The sequence below is a fragment of the Coloeus monedula genome (assembly GCF_965178545.1).
Source record: "Coloeus monedula genome assembly, chromosome: 9".
In the NCBI taxonomy this organism is placed as follows: domain Eukaryota; kingdom Metazoa; phylum Chordata; class Aves; order Passeriformes; family Corvidae; genus Coloeus; species Coloeus monedula.
In genome coordinates this window covers 13,181,874-13,202,042 of record NC_138789.1, presented here as the reverse complement: position 1 = coordinate 13,202,042, position 20,169 = coordinate 13,181,874, and the positions used below count along the sequence as shown (strand labels likewise).

The following is a 20,169-nucleotide window of genomic DNA, read 5'->3' as shown; positions in this document are numbered from 1 at the left end:
GGGCAGCGCTCCCCGCTGAGGGCGGCGGGGCGGCCGTGAGGGCCCTGGCGGAGCGCTCCGGCAGCGCCGGGGCGGGCGCGAAGAGTGACAGGTGTCAGGCTCCCCCTCCTCGGGGGCACCCCTATAGCCTGGCTGCGGGCCGGGCCGCGCTGTGGGACGGGAGCTGCTCCGGGGTGCTGCCGGCGGCGGTCCCCGGCTAGGGCAGGGCTGAGCGCTGCCTGACAGCTCGTCCCGTAGCCGCCTCCCCTCCGCCTTGCCCTGCAGTGCCGTGTCTCCGCGCTCCCCCGGGACCGGGGAACATGTAAGCGCGGCCGGCGGCGTGAGGCGCTCCTGAGCGGCCGCGTCCTGCCGGGGGTCTCCTCTGACCCGCAGGGTTTTGTCTGTGTTCCCTCACGGCAGGGCTCGCCTCTCCCTTCCCGCACTGAGAGTCCCGGCGCGGCGGGAGCGCCGGACGGGCGGCCGCAGCCATGCCGGGCGGTAAGGAGACACGGCTGCTGCACCTCGGCGAGATGGAGAAGCTGGACAAGACTCTCTTCAGGCTGGAGCAGGGTAGGTCGGGGTGCCGGGGCCGGGTGAGAGGGAAATGGTCGAGACCTCGACATCGTCTTTGGATGGCAGTGGAAAGGGAGCTCAGCCTGAAGTGATGGGGTTTTGGGGGTGTATGTAGGGGTGTTGTTGGTTTGGTTATGGGTTGGTTTGTTTGTTTTAACTTGCTTCCACTGCAGAGCTCTGTGGGCTCTGCACACAGTTTAATCTGACTCGTTAAGCTCTTGAGAAACGAAGAGCACATTGGCCAAGAGCTGTCAGTCTTCATGGAACTGAAGTGCAGAGCATTTTTTAGACAGGCCTTGTCCTTCTCCTTTTATAGCCTCTACTTCAGTGACCTGCAAAAGTCCCCTTAAGTCAAGGTCTCCAGTGTTTATCTTCTTATGCAGCACCCCATGTTTTAATATTATAATTTTGAAATCTATCAGTAATATCAGGCATTTTGCAATGGCTGCAGGTTTGAGGTAGTGTTTCAGAATATAAGCTCTTTAGCAACTTCTAAATCTTGTTATCAGATTTGTTATATTATCAGAGCTATGTATCCTCCTGCATACTTCTAAGAACTTGATGTTATTGATGTTATTTCTCCTTGAAAGTGTTTTTAACTCTATTTGGGAGAAAAAAAACCAAACAAAAACCATCCCCTCATTGGTCCACTATTATGCTGGTCAGAAAATTTAGACTATAAAACTATAGCCCCTGTCTTTAAAAACTGTTTTTAACAGTACAACAATTTTTATTAAGAGTTTTTGTGGGGTTTGTTACTATGTGTTAGTAATCTAGGAACTTAATATCAAAGTGGTTTAGTAGAGGAGCAAGATTTTGGTTCTTGAGAATAAAAATTCTCTTCAACTAACTGATTTCAAAATTTTCTGACCAGCCTAGTGTAAGGAAATGTCAGTAGTGAAGTGCAGAGTTGATCCTAACTTCCATTTTTAACTTATCCATCCAGTTGTGTCAATTCTCTTGGAAGGGGGGAAGCAGAAGTGCATGGCTGTCAAACATTCAAAGTGCTCCTGCTGGTAGCAGTCTCTGAGAGGGCATAGCTAATTTTGAGCACAGCACTCCCAATGTCAGTATAACTCTTACAGGAAATAAGATATCAATGACATATATCCCTGTGCTCTAATTTTAGTAATCCCTGTAACAAAATGTCAGGCCAGGACCAAAGAGAGTGTACTTAACCTTCCAAGAGAGGTTTTATATATATATATGTATATATATTGCATTCAGATGAGCTTCATTTTACCTGACAAACATTCAGATCTGAAAACAACTGCTTTGCCTGGTGGATTTTGGTGCTGTGGTGATTTTGTTAGTAAGAGAAACACAAAGCTTGATAGCACTTATATTTAAATGTATTCAGACATTGAATTGTGTTATTAGAGTCCCCATGATACTACTTAATAAGCAAGTGGTTTTTTTCAACTTAAGATACTAGAACTTGCTATCCAGAATTTTTACACTTTCTGATTTATTATCTATGTACTAATAATTTTCTCCTTTTTTTGCAAGTACTCAGGTTTCTTTAACTCCCAGTTTTGTTGACTGCTAGGGCTAATAGGTGGTTTGCTGCACTTAAATGTGTGACTGGCATGTAATTTATTAAAAGTTACTGTGTAAGAACTTAATCTGTTTCTTTCACTTGAAAAAACCCTGTAATTAGTCACTTGTGATGGTGATCCTCATACTTGCAAGTGGAAACCTATTCTAAAGCCTCTTGACTGAATAGAATTTTTTATGTCTAACTTAGTAGACTACATATGCTTTTAGGTTCCAATTTTTAAACTTAATTTTTCTCATTATCACAGGTATCATAAGCTTAAAATTAAGCCTCTTTCTATGTGTGTGTGACCTGCAGCACATATACAAAACTCCCTTTAGTTTGCTGAGCTCTCTGAAAGTTTAACAATTCATATATTGTAGATCATACACACTTACATATAATTTTTCAGTAAAAAGCATAAGGATTTTAATTGTTTAGTGAACCCTCAATGAATAATGAAGGTATTTTAAATATTTTCTGGTTTTAAATGTGTTCCTAATTTTTTTAGATGTTTTCATGGGTCAGCCTACCATATATACTTGGTAAACCTAAGTACTTAAAGACTACATAATCCAAAATCTACGTAAAATTGAATGTAGCCTGATGATCATGGTGTTTTGCTATATTTTGTTTTTAAAACTTTCTATTTAACAAAGAGAAACAAATTGGAAAGAAGATGAATAGTGCCGTGTAAGTAAAGGAAAAAGGATACATGTAGAGTATGCAAAGAACATGTTAGGAAGGTAGGGAGAGATGGTGCAGTCTTGAGTGTTACAATATAAGAAAGGTTTAAACCCTTTAGCATTCAAAGAAGAGCAGTGAAGATGGTGAAGGGCCTTGAGGGAAGCTGTCTGAGGAGTGGCTGAGGGCACTTGTTCTGTTCAGCCTGGAGGAGAGGAGACTGAGGGGAGGCCTCACTGCAGTCTGCAACTTCCTTGTGAGGGGCAGGCACTGATCTCTGTGGTCACAGTGATAGGACCCGAGGGAACGGCCTGGAGCTGTGTCAGGGGAGGTTTAGGCTGGATATCAGGAAAAGTTTCTTCACCCAGAGGGTGGTTGGGCATTGTCACAGGCTCCCCAGGGAAGTGGTCACAGCACCAAGCCTGACAGCACTCTCAGGCACATGGTGCAATTCCTGAGGAGTCCTGTGCAGGGCCAGGAATTGGACTTGAGTGGTCCTTGTGAGTGCCTTCCAGCTCAGGATATTCTATGATTCTGTGGTGTAGAGATATATCATTCTGCTGAAATTCTTGGCAGATATGAGGGTGTACTTTCTTATTAACATAGTAGCAAGTTAGGAATTGTAATAAGAGACTAGAAATACCTAGTCCTCCTGATCAAGTGATTTTATCTTTTTTCTTTTTCTTTTTTTCTTGAGGTTTTGAGCTACAATTCCGATTGGGCCCAACTCTTCAGGGCAAGTCCGTTACTGTGTACACAAATTATCCAGCTTCTGGAGAAGTTTTTGATCGCCACAAGTTCAGGACACTATCATGGCACAATCCCACAGGAAAAGAAGATGACTCTGACAAATACTGCAAGTTGGATCTCCAAATTTCTGGGTCATACCAGTACTATTTTAGTCTTGGGTGAGTGAAATTTGTATACCTACAGCCAAATGCAGTTTGCTCCCTTGGTCTACATCTTAACCTGAAGAAAAACATTTTTTTCCTTGCATTTTTCAAATTGCAACCTTGGGACCAATCAGAATCCACTAATGAAAAACAGTAACTGGTGATTATTTAATACTTTCTGATGCAGAAATATTCTGGAGAGCATACAGAGCCAAGCTGAACAACTTTCTGTGAATGCTGGAGAAGCAATCTATTTTTGCAAGTTTTCAAATTCATCAGCATTCTGGGTATCTCAATGATTAATTTTTACTTTCTTCATTGACTTTCAGGGTTGTTTCTTATCTAGCACAAAGGTTCTGGCATTCTTTACTTGGCTCCTTTACTTCCTCCTCTGTTTTAGTGGGACAACTACAGAAGAGAATGCCACTGTCTGTAATAACTGTAGTTTGGTATTTTGAGTTTCTGGAAGATGGGTGGTTAAATTCTCCAAGCTTAGGACACGTAGCTCAGGTACCTTCCTGAGGATGGTGCTCAAGATGGAGATCTACACGTAGTAGATGGGCAGTTGTGCTTTGTGTTTCTGTCCATATGCCAAAAGGAGGAACCAGTGCTCCATCTCAGAAAATGGCAAAGGTATCTCACTTTTCCAGAGTTTTAAGCTCTGTATCCCAGTTGTATTCTTTTAAGTCCAGTAGAGAGATGATGCCTAAGAGATTTTCTTCAGATATCATGCAGTCCTGTTCCCCCTCTCCCTCCAGCCACTATACTGGGCTACTGTTTCTGAAATACCTGTTTGCTATTTGAATTCTCTCTCTGAAACTGACTGGTACAATGGGTGTTAATTATACCAATTAAAATTCTTTTTTGCTAGAAATGAAAAAAGTGGTGGAGGTTACATAGTTGTGGATCCCATTTTGCATGTTGGAGCTGATAATCATGTACTACCTTTGGATTGTGTTACACTCCAGACGTTCCTCGCTAAGTGTCTGGGACCATTTCATGAATGGGAAGATAGGCTTAAAGTGGCAAAAGAAACAGGTAATGCTCATACACATGTTTAAGGATATAAGTTTTTGTTTTACGATCAAAACCCAAAGCTACACAGAAGAGCTTCAGTGTAAACAACTCGTATATTTGTAGATTATGTATTTTCTACTACATTCAATTTAGTTAACAGAATGAGTCAGTGAATTGATTAAAATATTGGCAGAGGTGCAAAAATTCAGGAATTTCCTAATACGGGAAACTACTTATTTTATTATTTTGATTTCACATGGACTTGGAAGTTTATTGAACTGACAGGGTGATTTTTTAAAGCTTGTGTTACATAGAATTTCAAGGGGAAGATTCAAATAAATTTACTTTGGTTATTCCAAACACTAGCTTTAAGTAATAAGTGCGGCTTATTATGCTTCTTTCTATTAACTTTGACTGATTTTTTTTTTTTTTTCCTTATTAAATAAATGGTTTCTTATTACATAGGTTACAACATGATTCATTTTACACCACTGCAGAAGCTTGGACTATCTAGATCATGTTATTCATTGGCTGATCAGTTAGAAGTAAATCCTGAATTTTCAAACCATAATAAAAAGTGCACTTGGAGCGATATAGGAGCGCTTGTGGAGAAATTGAAAAATGAATGGAATATGCTTTGCATCACAGATGTAGTCTACAATCATACTGGTATGACTTTTGTTTGTTAATAACCAGATTGGTCCTATAATTGTATTTAATTATTTCCCTTAACGTCTCCCTCCTGAACCCATTTTTAGTAGCTGTTTTAAATAATGTAGTTGTCTCTGGTTTTGAGTCTCTCAAATCCAGAACAACTCCTTGCAATTATAACTGATACGCCTCTGTATCAGGTATAAAAAAACTTAGTATTGTTGCTGAAAGAGTGAATAGAGCTCTTCTTAAAAAGAATTATTAAGCTGTGTATCTATATTTATATAATATGCCTATCTTTGTGATCTGTGGTGTGCAGTTCCCAAATATTTGAACAGAGTCTGTATTATGAATTGTTTGATGAGCACAAACTGTGTACTTTCTTGTTAAACTTTCTTGTTAAGCATGTAGCTGCTTAAAAGTAACTGCTCTAGGTTGTCTCTAACATGCAGACAAACAGTTGGGACAAGAAGGTAGGATTAAGTAATGGGGAAGTGTTACAGCTCAGTCTGTGGGGAAAGAAAGAAGAGAGAGCTTTGTGCTTGGGGCAGGTTTTTTTTTAAGAGTAGATGTGTTAATACATTGAAGGTGTTACTTAACTGTGTGAGGGACAGTGGGTTTTCTTCTTTGTGATCTGATGAAATTTAAATTACAGTACTTAATAATTTGCAATTTTGCTGATTATTTGGATAATGAGTTTTCTTTGATTGTGTTTCTAATGCGGTTGTTACTGTATGTTGTAATCCTAAAGATGATAATAATTAGCGTTTTCATAGCAGACACTACAACAACTGGTTATGTAGGTTGATGTCTTTTGAAGCTCAAAAACCCCTAAACATAAATAATAAGTGAATTTCAAGCTTTATTTGCTTTAGTTCTTTGGTGTTGACTGCTGCCAAACATTCCTATCCAATCAGTCTGCAACACAGGGCTTGCCCTATTTGTTTGTTGAAAAGTTACTAATTATAGTTGTTGGCTCTGTGTCTGAGGGAATTAGGATTTTAAACAGCCTCCCAGTTCTGGCTAAAAAATTTCTTACACTGGTCAACTGGAAGTCCAGTTTCTCTTATAGATGCTTGAGATCCACTCATTTTTTAACAGTATATATTTACATGCTACTAAGGAGAATGTATTTTGATGGACAGAAAGACCTAACTATAATAATTACACATTAGAATATATTTGAGAAGGAAAATGTCATGTTATTTGGCTACATTTTTAGAAGGACTTTTTCAGGTTACATTCAGAGTTAAAGTAATCTTCATTGGGACGGATGACTCAAGAGTTGTACTATGGTGAAAGGATGTTCAGAAGTGTCTTCTAAGAGGATAGAAGTATTCAGATGATTGTGGTTCTTAGGTCATTAAGCAAGGTATCCTTGATGGCTCTGTTTCCTGCTTTAAGACTTCTAAACTTGAATGTTTCCCCCATCTTTGTCGATTATAATCTAAACTTCTTGGTGTACAACTGTCTCCACACTTCGTTGAATGATAAATTTAGCATTAGCTGAAAGATAATGGTTAATGTTATAAGCCTGTGGAACTTTTCAAGGGGGCCTTTGAAATAAGAAAATATGGGACGTTTTGGGGTTCTTTGGATCTTGATTAGATGGAAGGTAACTTTTTTTCTTAATTGAGCAGTGATTTCCAGTAGTTAAATGAAGTCATTCCTGCACATTAGGGTGACTTAATTGTAAAACACATTTCATTGACTCAATTGAATATAAAAGAGATAAAATGTATAGTCCATTATTTCGAGCAGATTATGGATAATTGCACATCCTTATTCATTCTGTAGGATGTCTGCATTAAAAGCTTAAGCTGTCTCAGTAAATTTTCTAATGTTAATTCTAACAGGTCATGACCCCTCAGCTTACAGTGGTTCTGTTGGTGGTTTCTGCTTTCTAGTCGAGACCATTGTATAAAAACGGCATAGCTTCCCCTCTGCTCCTGTGGGAGTCCGGCAGCATCACTTGCAGGATTGGGCATTAAGCTGAGGTGTTCAGTGTTCACTCTGGAGCAGAGCCCACACTGTGGGCACAGCAGGGAACAGTGGGAATCAGCTCTTGATGTCTCCGTGAGGCTCTAATGAAAGGCAGCATCTATGGCCCAGCTTTAAAAGTGAAGTCATGCGCTGATGTTAAATATCCCTGCACCTTTGGCATCTTCGCTGGCGTATCACGGATAAACTTGCAAACCCTCTCTGGTAACTGGGTATATTCAAATAAGAAATGTGTTGGCTGGCATTTCCTTTTCACCAGGAGACAGAAAAAAGACATTTGGAGTTGTTTTTCTTTTCTGAGCTTTCAGTGGCTGTAATAAATCATATAAAGTAATAAAAATAAAGTGAAATAAATTATGTATTAACTTATCTTTCACAAGAGGCTACTATTGTATAGTTGTAGTATAGCACTTGAGTAACTCTTAATTTCAAGTACTTAGTCGTATTAAACACCACCTTCTCCCAGCTTTATAAATGATCAAAAAAAAAAAAGAAATCTTGGGCTGTGAGCATCACTGCTAAATATTAGGCTTGTGTTTAATTTGTGTAAAAATGAGTTAGTCACTTAAGAAAAAAATTTCAGATTTTTTAAAGAAGAATATAATGAATTTTAGAAAGTTTTCTGTAATTTCTCATCTTGGTATTTCTTTATTCCTGTACTTACTTTATACTATACACATAATCTATACTATACTTATTTTCTCCTTAGCTGTAGCAAATGTAATCACGAGTGATGTTTTGGATAATTTTTCTTCTGCAGAGTTAGATTTCTCTTGGTGTTACAGTGTGAATCACTGGAGCTTACCTTCTGATCAGGAAACATCTTTCTGTTCTTTACCAGAATTAATGGAAGGCCTGTTGACTTCTTTTTTTTTTTTTTGATGCTAACCCCTTAGATTTAACTTATGTGTTGTCTTTTTAGAATTAATTGTATTTACTTACGAAAGTCCTTTATAGTAAATTATAGTTCTTGTTAGAAGAACAAGCTGGTTTTGCTTTTTGGAGAAGAAAGCTTTTTTCAGAAGTAGTAAAATATAAAGAAGAAAAGAGCAGGAGAGAATAATCTGTTTGGCCTAGAACAGCCTTTAACAGCCTAAGCTTAATGTTGCTTTACATAACTTTAAAACATGGTGGGTTTAGTTGTAGATGATAAGGATGCATAAGGGTTTTAATTTCCACAAATGGTTTGACCTTATAAACACGGAATTTTGCCATGTCTTGACATATAATGTAACATGGTGCTCAGGAGAGCTGTTCACACTATAGACTGAGCTAGTAGATTTTTTTTTTTCCCCATTTGAGATTTCTATTTAAACTTCTTCGAACTAAGCAGACTTGAGATTTTAAGTATTTTTGTTCTGCTGTAATTCTGGACACGTTAGTGACTCTTCATGTTTCTAATATAATAATTTGTTACATATTTTCCCATGTGGGAAGTACTACTTCTGTTTTTCTCTGCTTTTCTGAAAACCTGGTTTTTGTTCTTAGGCATTCTGTGAGGTTGTCTTTTTATTTTTTGTTTTATAATTTAGTTTTTTGGTTTGAGATATTCATTCAGAAGAATATATTAGGTTTATTTTCAATTAAGCAGTGTTGCGAATGAGTTGCAAAATTGGAAAGAGATTAACTCTTGGATTTTTCTTTTTAGTCATACTTCCAAAATCAAATTTCTGTACTATGTATGTGTTTACCCATACTGCTGCATGCACGCTGTCTATATTAGAATACTACACCTATGTTCTAGTGAAGGCTCCTTGCCTTCTCTGAGTTAATTTTTAATGTTCAGCATTAATGTTCAGGTGCTGGTTGATGCTACAAGGGAAGCTTCGCAAATAGACACGGAGTGTAGTGTTTGGCCTGAATTAGTGTTCCATTTGCATGCACCAGACAGTGCACTCATCTTGCTGTGTAAGACTCAGTGACATTGCTTCCTACAACTCAGCTTCTTTTTATGTACACAAGTGTCACAGCTACTTCTTTCATAAATGCCCATTTAACTATATTTTCCATTAATTGTTTTTTGGGTGGTGTGTGTGCACTCTGTCTCTGGCTGTGTGTGGCATCTGACAGGATGAAGAATATTAAAAAATAAGCAACATATATTATAAAGCTTGGGATGTATGTTTGGCTTCCAACACTCAAAGAATATCAGTATCTTATTTTCAGTATTTGTTGTATTTCTGGCAACAAAAATTGGATCTCTTTTGAAGTGTTTTAGAATTGGAGGTACTATTGCATATTTTTATGTAACTAACAAAAAGTTTTTCTGCAGTCTCTGCAGCTGTATTTTTGACCAAAAAAAAAGTCGATCAGTAATAACATTTCTGCATAAGACATTATTTTCAATTGACATGGGAAACTTCAGTTGAAATGTGAATGAACTCTGTGTACTATAGTACCTCAGCTTCTTGGTGTTGAGATGTTTACAAAATACAATGAAGGGTTCAACTTATGTACTTACATTTTTGTTTGGTTTTTTTCTCCCCCGTCCCTTTCTTCAATAAGCTACTAACAGTGAATGGCTCAGGATGCATCCAGAATGTGGCTATAACCTTGTAAATTCTCCTCACCTGAAGCCAGCTTGGGTCCTGGATAGAGCTCTGTGGCATTTGACTGGTATGGTGGCTGATGGAAAGTATATTGCCAAAGGGGTGCCACCCTTGATTGAAAATGATCAGCACTTAAATGTAAGTGAATGAGAACTAAGTATAAGCTAATAATAAACTTCATAAATAGCTGGATAAACCTTTAATATTTCTAGGGTTGTGGAAATGCACAAAAAGTGATGTATACTTTGCAGATACATTTAGTGAAATAAGCCCTTGCTCCCTATTTTTTTTGCTTTTCTTAATTATATTAATAAACAACCTCAGTGACTAACACATTTTTTATTTTTACAGTGTTTACGTAAAATAATTTATGAAGATATATATCCAAAAATTAAACTATGGGAATTTTTCCAAGTGGATGTTAACAAAGCTGTGCAGCAATTTAAAACCCTTCTAACTCAAGGTAAAGGAAGGTTATGTTGAAGGTTATGCTGAAGCATGTGAATTATGTATTTATAGTTCAAGAGGCATAGGTAAACTTAACAGTTAGATGGAAAACAATATAATGCTATTTTTTGCTATGTGAGACATCCACTGTGCTGATTTAAGCATTCAAGAATGCTTTGAGGGCTAGGAAGATCTTTAAAGACTCTGTACCTCTTCAATGCCTTCATCCACCCACATCTTGGTTATGCTAGTTATAAAAGTTGCATGTCTTTAAATGTAATTCCTGTTTCTACTTTGAGTACTTGTTTCTATTTTGTTCTCAGGCAAAATGAGCAGTAAATCTGATCCAAATCAACATCTTCAAATACTTCAGGACCCTGATTACAGACGACTTGGCTGTACTGTAGATATGAATGTAGCACTGGCAACGTTCATACCACACAGGTACTGTGCTACTGATTACAAGTTAAAATCTAAGTGAAGCTAAATTTATGAAGCCAAAAAAAAGACATTGCTTTCAGACATGAGGAAAAAGTTTTGATTCCTTTTAGTAATTTATACTGCATGCTTTTAAAATAATTTTTTCTTATTGTTGTCTGCTTTTAATGTCCTCCTGACAAGCAATGGACCAGCTGCAATAGAAGAATGTTGTAACTGGTTTCGCAAGAGGATTGAGGAGCTAAATGCTGAGCAATTCAGACAAACTAGTCACCATCAAGACCAGGTGTTGAAATTACTGTGTTTTAATGCTGAACTGTTTAAAATTCCAAATAAATGCAGGCATTTCAATAATGCATAATTTAATTACTTCTAGGCTGTCAATTGTCTTGTGGGGACTGTGGTTTATGAACGAATCGCTTGTGATGGTCCTAAGCTGGGTCTTATCAGTAGGAAACATCCCTTGGTTACCAGGTATATACATGTTTTCTTGTTTATTTGGAAACTTAGAACCCATCCAGGGAAAGCAAGTTCAAAGTTATATAAAAATATATATTTATATGTACAAATGTATGTTTTCTTTCACATGGACAAATGCCACTTAGTGAATTGACAGGGTTTTTTGTAAGCAACAGCAATAACTATTTCATAAGCAAATGTGACCAGAAAGCATGAGACAATACTCAGAGAACATCAAAACTTTACATAGTGCAAATTGCTGTTGTAGGTGGAAGAGGAGTGGAACTAGGAAAGTTTATACCTTTCACGTTTTATATACTTGATGCCACTCATACCTAAAGTTCTACGGCTTTAGTCTTATATTACCAGCTGACACCAGGATAGTGGCAACATCTGTTCTTGCTCCTTCAAAGCTTCCTTCAAAATAGAAAACTCTCCAGCATTTATGCAAGTTGCTCTCTTTTTTTGTCTGTATTATGTACAAGCCAGTTCATAGCAAATACTTTAATTTCAAAGAAAATAAATTGCGGCTTAGGTTACCATATGTGTTTGGTGCTTGTCTCTGTTTTCTCTTTTAATTGCCTGTCTATTCCATAGGTATTTTACCTATCCATTCAAAGAACTGACTGTGGAGGAGGAAGAAGCTATGATCCATCAGCCAGATAAAGCTTGTTATTTCATGGCTCATAATGGCTGGGTTATGGGAGATGATCCTCTTAGAAACTTCGCAGAACCGGGTGTGTAAAAGAAATTTGAATTCTTACAAACCGTTTGATATTCTAGCCAAAGCAAAAAGGATTTTGCATAATCTTTTTTTCAGATGTATTCCTCTGAAGCTGCAGAATAGCAGATATTAAACTTATAGCACTTTAATTTCCCATTCAGCATACAGATGAACTGTAAGAACTGGAATTTGAGGTACAGTTTTACAAGATTCGAGAGGCAAATTACCAGCTTTCTGCCACTGAAACGGGGACATCCTGCCTCCCCACTTTTGTCATTGTCTTTGTTGCTTACTTTGTACTTTGTTCCAACACCAGTGCTTGTTGGCATTTCCATGAGACAATGACAGTGTGGCAGAAAAACTAATGCAATGAAAAGGTGAATAGTATTTTACTGCATTAGTGAGCAAAAACAGGATCCTTGAAAAGTCCACTGAGTGGCAGTCAGGCAGTCAAGAGATGACCCAGTTAATCCAAATTAAGTATGCAGATTACTTGGGAAGGTAAAATAGGGCATGAAATCACCATGCATTCTAAAATACTACATTCTAACTCCTTTGGGGACAGTGTTGATATCTAATAAAAGCAAAAAAAGCTTGTGTTCAGAGTAGCCATTCACTTGGTAAACTAAATGAAACAAAGGCCAGTTTAAGTGTAATTAAAAACCATCTAAAAGTTTGAGTCTGCTTTACAAGCTAATCTGATGATACTCCAGAGTCATCTGGAGTTAGCAAACAAATATTTAATTTCTGCAAGGTAATCTACACCCCTTTCACTAAATTTTATTTACTTTTATTCTCCTTCTCAAGGATTGAGATAATAACGTGTTTCAAGAGTGTTTTTGTTCAGTTGCCTTCAGCTTATTACTCTTTCTTCTAGGCAGACTTTTGTATTTTTTTTCTCTCAGTTGTTGGTCTCAGTTAGCATATTTAATTTCCATTACTGAGGTTTCTCTCGTAACTCAGCTACAGGTTTTTGAGTGCTTTGTACTTGTGTTTTGCCTTTGTTTTATGCCACACATAATTTCAACTGAGAACAAAGTGTGAAAATGTGGTACACAAAGGCACAATAAAGGAACTGCAAAAAAAATGCAGCCAGTTCCCTAAATGATCCTTTGAAAAAAATCACAGTGTACATTCAAAGAAACACCATTTTTCTGTCCATGTGGCTGTGCTATTAGTGAAGAAAAAGGTTAGCTGTGCTTATGTGAATGTTTCGGGAATTTGTGGTAATTTACAGTTCCTGTTTTTTACTTCCTGGCTTTGGAAATCCATCACAGTCTGCTGTTAATAGAAGATAAAATTGTAAATTGTGGCTGTGACAGATTATGATAACACAGTGAGATTCTTCTTTGAATTTGGCCAGTATAAAAAACCAAAGTACTAATTTTGTTCATTTGTTTGATTTTTTTTTTTTTCTTTTTTCTTTTTCTGAACTACAGCTTTTATACTACTTTGAAGAATTAGAAGGAATTTTATTTCAGTCTGAAGAATTGTTTCAGTATCACTACAGAAGCTAAATATTCTGTGGAGGAGTGTGAAATTGTACACCAGTGTCATGTATATAGATTTTTGAGTTGATATGGTTATCATTAGAATTTTTTCTGTTCATTACAGTGTTTTTCTGCTCTTCGGCAGTAGAAAATAAAACATCACCTTTTCATTTTGCTGCACATTCTATATTACATATATACCCTAAAGTGAATTTATTTCCCTTACAGGTTCAAATGTTTACTTGAGAAGAGAGCTCATTTGTTGGGGAGACAGTGTGAAACTGCGTTACGGTAATAAACCTGAAGACTGCCCATACCTCTGGGCACATATGAAAAAATACACCGAAATCACTGCCAGATATTTCCATGGTGTTCGTCTGGACAACTGTCACTCAACACCTATTCATGTAGCTGAGGTACGCAAAATTAAGCATGTTTATTATAAAGCAGCTTCCTGTCTGTGAAATAGATCCTGCAGATTTTACAGCAACAGTGCAGGACTTGTGGCAGAGTTTCGGTGGGAATGAATCTTCCTCAAAGCATAAAAGCAAGGTTTCTTGTCTGGTGATGTTTAGATATGGTTTCAGCTTCATCAGACAGTAGGGGGGTGTAGCTATTGTATCTTTTAATTCTCTACTTTAGCTGAAATAATGTGGATGTGATTGGGCCTGGCTAACTTTTCCCTCACTTAGCTGTGGACTTGGTGAGATGGCTGCCAGTATCCAGTATGTCAGTTTGAGCTGGAGTCCTTTCCAAGACTTGATTGAAAGTCTGACTGGTTTATTTTTTTGCCATATATATTTTGCTGTTGCTAAATTAAACAGGAAGTGGTTCACTTCACAGAGTTTAAAAGCTGGTAAAGAACTCCTGCAAAAAGTTTAGTCTGGCTAGTGCTTCTGTTTCCCAGGGAGCCGACTACATACAGAAGTTGTACTTGCCTAGTAAATTAGCTTTCTATAGGTTTGGAGTAGTGAAGCTTGTTAGCGCTTAGTCTTAACTAAGAGCTGACCTAAATCTATGAAGAGCTCTCGAAAACAAGTTGATTTGCCCGCACAAGTTGTAAGTGGCTCCTAAAGGCAGCCGTTTCAAAACTTCTGCCATTCTTGTGTTTATTGTTACTATTTTTGGAATGGTAACTGCAAAGGCTTAGACTGAAGTCTTGCTCAGATTTCCTAGTTCAATTGGTATCTCTTTTTTCCAACCTTTGCTCTTGTATTTTGAGCAAAGATTTTGTTTTAAAACAAAGTTGTAATTAGCTTAAAGTCTACAGAAAATTCCCTAGAATTCAATCCATAAATAATATCTGTAAAATACAACCATGCTTTTATGAAACTTACATGTTACCAATATTTTTAATGTGCTGCATATATGAATCATGACTCATTTATGTTTGGTTAACGTTCATGTTAATGTTTGTGTATACATAGCTGAAAATGGATGTCTTACATTAAAAATGTATTATGATCTATAGGAGATGCTAGCAACAGCCAGATCAGTCAGACCTAATCTTTATGTGATAGCTGAACTCTTCACGGGCAGTGAGTACATTGACAATGTTTTTGTCAACCGCCTGGGAATTACCAGCCTGATTAGAGGTACAATAAGCAGTTGAAAATTATGTAGGATTGTCGTGTATGGTTTGGATTTTTAAATGTGAAACTAACATTGGTATGCTTTTTTATTTTTCTTACATATTCATGTTCTTTGCTTATGCAATTACCTTTGCTTCTTCATGTTCTATTTAACTTCTCCTGTGTTGTATGCTAATTCTTGGTTTTGCTTATGTTTGTGTATCCTCTTCTGTGTAACAACTTGTTTTGTTCCTTAATTTTGGCTTTCTGTTTATCTTTGCTGCATGGCATTTTCCTATTGTCCAATCCCTGCCTAGCTTTGAAACTTGTCCTTTTTTGTATCTACCTTTCCCCTTTCTGTGGCTTTTTTGGCTGTGCTTTTTGCAGTACATGCTGGACACAGCTAGAAAATTGCGAGCCGATTTGTATGTAGTGGCTGAACTGTTCACAGGAAATGAGGAGCTGGACAATATCTTTGTGAATAGGCTGGGCATTACCTCCTTAATAAGAGGTAGGCTTGCTGTGTGTGTGGTCTCTTTCCAACAAGAGATTATAGATGATGTGCTTTTTCCAAGAAAAAGTTTTCTACCAGATTATGGACTTTTAATTTCATACTCTATAATCAGAAGTACAGGTTCTGTATTGTGACTTTTTTGATAGTTAGCAAAATACACAATACTAGCCATAAAATAAGAGAAGACCTCCTTTGTTAGTTTACAGAAGGTTAAATATTTCACTCTTAGTCTAGTGAAGCAAAAAGGAGTTGTAGCACAGTTCTGCTATGTAAGTCCTGCATCATGTCTGATTTTTGTTGCATGAGTTTTTTAAAGCCTTTGAGAAATAGTGTGATCTCTGCTTTTTTGTCTGTTTTTTCCCTTAGCTTTTTCTTCCTTAATACATTATAGTAAATTGAGTATTCCAAGGCTGTGTTTCCACACTGGAGAATATATATACATGTGTTTGATTGTTTGATTGAACACACCAAAATAACAACTTCTAAATGCCATATTAACATCTTCGTGTGTGCTGTCCTCTGTGGTAGTTATTGTTATGCAAACACTTAGGTATTTTGTTCTTTAGAGGCCATGACTGCTTACAATAGCCACGAAGAAGGGAGGTTGGTTTATCGGTTTGGAGGTGAGCCTGTTGGATCTTTTGTTCAGCCACGTTTGAGGCCTTTGATGCCAGCTATTGCTCATGCACTGTTCATGGATATTACACATGATAATGAATGTCCAATTCAGGTGAGCACCTAAACAAAAAAAAAATTACCTTTAATGTTTTCTGAAGTGATATTTCTGGACTGTGGAAGGGTTTGATACAATCTGGATATCCTGAACAATATTTAGAAAAAATGCATTTCAGTTGAAGTTTTTATGCAGAGAAAAAAATTTTATAACAATACCCTCTGACATTCAAGATTTAGTCTTTCAAGGGTAAAAGTATATAAAGTTACTACATAAGATATTTTGAGTCTTTCATCCAGCTGCTGTAAGTCGTTCCGTTTCTGCTTGTTGACCTGTTCTCCTGAGCTTGTTTACAGGCAAGAATGAGAGAGAGTGGTGGGCAGGGAGTGCTTATTTTGATGATTTTTCTGAAGTTGCTTTTCTTTGTTCATTTGTAGAAATTTTCTCCAATAATTGTATTGTAATTGAGGAAATTATGATCATGGGATTAGCATTTCCTCTGTTAAGTTGAATATATCTTCTGTATGCTGAATTGGGAGGATCAAACTATCTTTGTTTCACTATTTATTACCTGTATATTTTTAATGCAGCACCGATCTGCATATGATGCTCTTCCTAGTGCAATGATTGTTTCCATGGCATGTTGTGCTACAGGAAGTACCAAAGGCTATGATGAACTAGTACCACACCAGGTATGTGTCTACAGTTCAACTCCTAAGTTACCTTTAAAAATACCTTTTATTCTCATCCTAGAACATGTATTTTGATGTTGTTTATTTGAAATTCCAAGCCGTTCACTTTCTGGCATTACTTCAGATTGTCCAGCTTCATAGGCAATTTGAATTTATTACATAGTTCAGACCTCAAGGTGTGGTAGTTTTTATTTCCCAGAGTAGTTCATATTTGCTTAAATTTGGTTCTTCTACAGATCTCTGTAGTATCTGAAGAGAGGTTTTATGCAAAATGGAATCCAGCAGCACATCTGACTTCTGGTGAAGTTAATTTCCAAACAGGAATTCTAGCAGGAAGGCTGGCCATAAACAGGCTGCATCAGGAGCTGGGGGCTAAAGGCTTTAATCAGGCAAGTAGCGAGAGTAACACTGCGATTTCTTCATATGTATGCTCTGAGAGAGCACAGTTGCAATGTTGTGTCTTTTCTAGGTGTATGTAGACCAAGTTGATGAAGATATAGTTGCAGTGACAAGACACTGCCCTAACACACACCAGTCTGTTGTGGCTGTGTGTCGAACTGCCTTCAGGGATCCTAAAACTTGTTTCTACAGTAAAGAAGTTCCTGAAATGTGTATCCCAGGTAAACAGTTTTCTTTCCAAGAGCTGTTGTCATGTACAAAAAATTCAGGTTATTCATGCTTTTTAACTTCAAGCGCCTGCACGTGAAATCCATATGAGAATTTTCAGTATATAACGCTCCTTTTATATGTATTAACATGTATGTCCCAAAAGTGGTTAAAGAAAATAACAGACTTGCGGTGCTTAGGGTTTTCAGAAACATTCATATTGAGTATGTTCCTGCTGCAAGCCTCCCCTTGAGAGTGTGGGGGGCTTTTATGGTCTTTGTGAACTAGTAATATTTAACAGTGAGATGTTTAATTGTACAGTGTTGGGGGAATTAGTATTTATTGTGTTATACTGAGGAAAAGGGCTAAAATTTTGTCCTATTTGTTGATACCACTTTTATTCAGCTTTCAAACATACATAGCTATTTTGTAGCTTGAAAATACATCTTAATAAGAACTCAGTATTCAATAAGTTAATGTAAAGATAATATGTATGCAGTACGTACATAATATTAATTAATTATGCAGAGTATTTACTGTACTCTAAAATAGACAAGTATAAAGACTTCTATACATTACCTGGACGTGTTTCTGAAGAGAAGCTTTCCAGACTGGCTTTTTAAGTATACTTAGTTCTTTGAGTGTATGTGTGTGCCTGTTTTAGGATATTTACAAGACTTGTATACCTTATTGTCTGTAAATTACTTAAAGGATAGTGAAAATTAGAATTTCTATGTTAATAATAAATTGTTTGAAGATAAACCATCTGTTTAGCTGCAGTTTGGAAAGCAGTATAGCACCATCTCCTAAAAGATAACAGGAAAACTAAGAAAGCTGATGACCAGTAAAAGACTGGTTGTAATTCTCTCATTGTCTGATTTTATGGTTAATTTATTATAAAATAACAAAAATTGTCATTTTAAATACAATACAGCATATGAGTGTGTAATGAATATTTATAGGATATTTAAATACTTTCCCATATTTTCTGTTCTTTTCCTGTGCAACAGAGACTTGTATCTTGAATATTCAGGTTTTTCATTTAAGCTTTTGCTTCATAATTTCAAAAGAATCACTTTTTTAATTTCAAATATCTTAAGAGCTGCAACATGATTTAACTTTTTTTAGGAAAAATAGACGAAGTAGTACTTGAGGCTAGGACTATTGAGAGAAGTGCTAGTCCTTACAAAAAAGATCCACATTTTATAAATGGATTGCCTAATTTCACAATGGAACTCAGAGAGCATATCCAGGTAATTAGCTTCTTTCACCCATGTTCTGATGTAACATTTCTTGTGATATTTTATATTAGAAAAAAAGACAGTGAATTTCAGTTGCAAATCTCTTTTCTTTTCTAAGATAAAAGACAGTAAAATCATAAAGCAAGCTGGAACTGCCATAAAAGGGCCAAATGAATTTGTTCAAGAAATAGAATTTGAAAGATTGACACCAGGAAGTGTAATAGTATTCAGGTATGTTATTGTAACTGCCAAATGGCTGTGTGAGTTACAAGAGTGATAGGAGACTGGAGAATAGTTCTTCCAAGTGCTGTATTTCTACAAGATATGCATTGATATTTACAGAGTTAGTCTGGACCCAAAGGCACAAGAGGCTGTGGGTATACTCCGCAATCATTTGATCCAGTTCAGCTCTCATTTTAAATCTGGAAGTCTTCCTGATGATCAGTCAGCACCAATATTAAAAACACCATTTTCTTCGTGAGTATGCTTTAAGTTTCTGACAGAGAACCAAGAGAGGAGAGCAAAGAATACAATGTAAACCTAGAGAGGGATTGTTGGGTTTTGGTGGTGATGGGTTTGAATTGTCACAGTGCAGTGAAGACTCTCAGAGATCTTACATGTATAATACTCAGTGGGGTTAATACTGAAAAACTTGGCAGTTTGTGTAATTGCTGCCTAAAGTAGGCTTTCTAACATGGACTGCTTCTCAGTGTTGGGGTGTGATTGTTTGGGTTTTTTAATACCATGTTTCTAAGTAAACACTGAGAATATCTTGGAACATCTGAAAAATCAGGCTCTTAATTTCCAAGATAAGTATTAAGAGAGTTGTATATATTTTACTATTTTAATGTGTGAAATCAAAATCATTTGTGAAATCCTTTCCCTTTTCCCTACTGATGTTATTTTGGGTTTTATTCTTTTTTTTTCTCCACTGTTTTTTCAGTATTGCATCTAAACTAACTTTGGCTGACCTAAATCAAGTGCTATATAGATGTGAGGCAGAAGAACAAGAGGATGGTGGAGGCTGTTACAATATACCAAACTGGTCACCCCTAAAGTATGCAGGCCTCCAAGGTAATAAATAGTTTCAGCATTTTTTTTTCTGTCAAGTAAAAAAAGTAATTGAGAGCTGCTCAATCCAGATCACTTAATAATGCTGTTGTATTGCTGCTGCCATTGTTTGGTAAAAAAGGTAGTTATTTTCTGCTTGACCATGCTGCTGATCGGTGTTCTCAGGAAATCTCATACTAGAACAAACCCCCTCTCTCTCAATGCTCTGAAACTTAATACTGCATTCCAGTGTGTGTTTTAACACCAGTGCCTTGACTTTTAAAGTAAAAAGAAAGCAAATACACCTCCAGTGAAAAGTTGCATGAATCTAACCTGAGGCATTGCTAGATTACTGAGAGGTGTCTGTCATTTGTCAAATG

The 20,169-nt window shown here is 37.0% G+C and overlaps 1 protein-coding gene across 5 annotated transcripts in view; it reads left to right on the top strand.

Moving 5' to 3' along the window:
- The window catches only part of AGL (amylo-alpha-1,6-glucosidase and 4-alpha-glucanotransferase), a 37,792-nt gene that overhangs the window by 1,363 nt on the left and 16,260 nt on the right, over positions 1 to 20,169 (top strand). For 4 of the 5 annotated variants that reach the window (XM_082287124.1, XM_082287123.1, XM_082287126.1 and 1 more), the window contains 20 exons: positions 400 to 549; positions 3,471 to 3,681; positions 4,538 to 4,704; positions 5,149 to 5,352; positions 9,841 to 10,022; positions 10,236 to 10,347; positions 10,655 to 10,775; positions 10,953 to 11,055; positions 11,146 to 11,243; positions 11,826 to 11,965; positions 13,671 to 13,858; positions 14,914 to 15,037; positions 16,094 to 16,257; positions 16,791 to 16,892; positions 17,129 to 17,281; positions 17,362 to 17,512; positions 18,627 to 18,751; positions 18,858 to 18,970; positions 19,082 to 19,216; positions 19,683 to 19,813. In XM_082287124.1, the coding sequence (XP_082143250.1) occupies positions 468 to 549; positions 3,471 to 3,681; positions 4,538 to 4,704; positions 5,149 to 5,352; positions 9,841 to 10,022; positions 10,236 to 10,347; positions 10,655 to 10,775; positions 10,953 to 11,055; positions 11,146 to 11,243; positions 11,826 to 11,965; positions 13,671 to 13,858; positions 14,914 to 15,037; positions 16,094 to 16,257; positions 16,791 to 16,892; positions 17,129 to 17,281; positions 17,362 to 17,512; positions 18,627 to 18,751; positions 18,858 to 18,970; positions 19,082 to 19,216; positions 19,683 to 19,813 (2,806 nt within the window). In that variant the 5' untranslated portion in view covers positions 400 to 467. Of the gene's footprint in view, positions 1 to 140; positions 302 to 399; positions 550 to 3,470; positions 3,682 to 4,537; positions 4,705 to 5,148; positions 5,353 to 9,840; positions 10,023 to 10,235; positions 10,348 to 10,654; positions 10,776 to 10,952; positions 11,056 to 11,145; positions 11,244 to 11,825; positions 11,966 to 13,670; positions 13,859 to 14,913; positions 15,038 to 16,093; positions 16,258 to 16,790; positions 16,893 to 17,128; positions 17,282 to 17,361; positions 17,513 to 18,626; positions 18,752 to 18,857; positions 18,971 to 19,081; positions 19,217 to 19,682; positions 19,814 to 20,169 lie in introns of those variants that run through there. The other variant, XM_082287122.1, reaches the window with a different exon arrangement.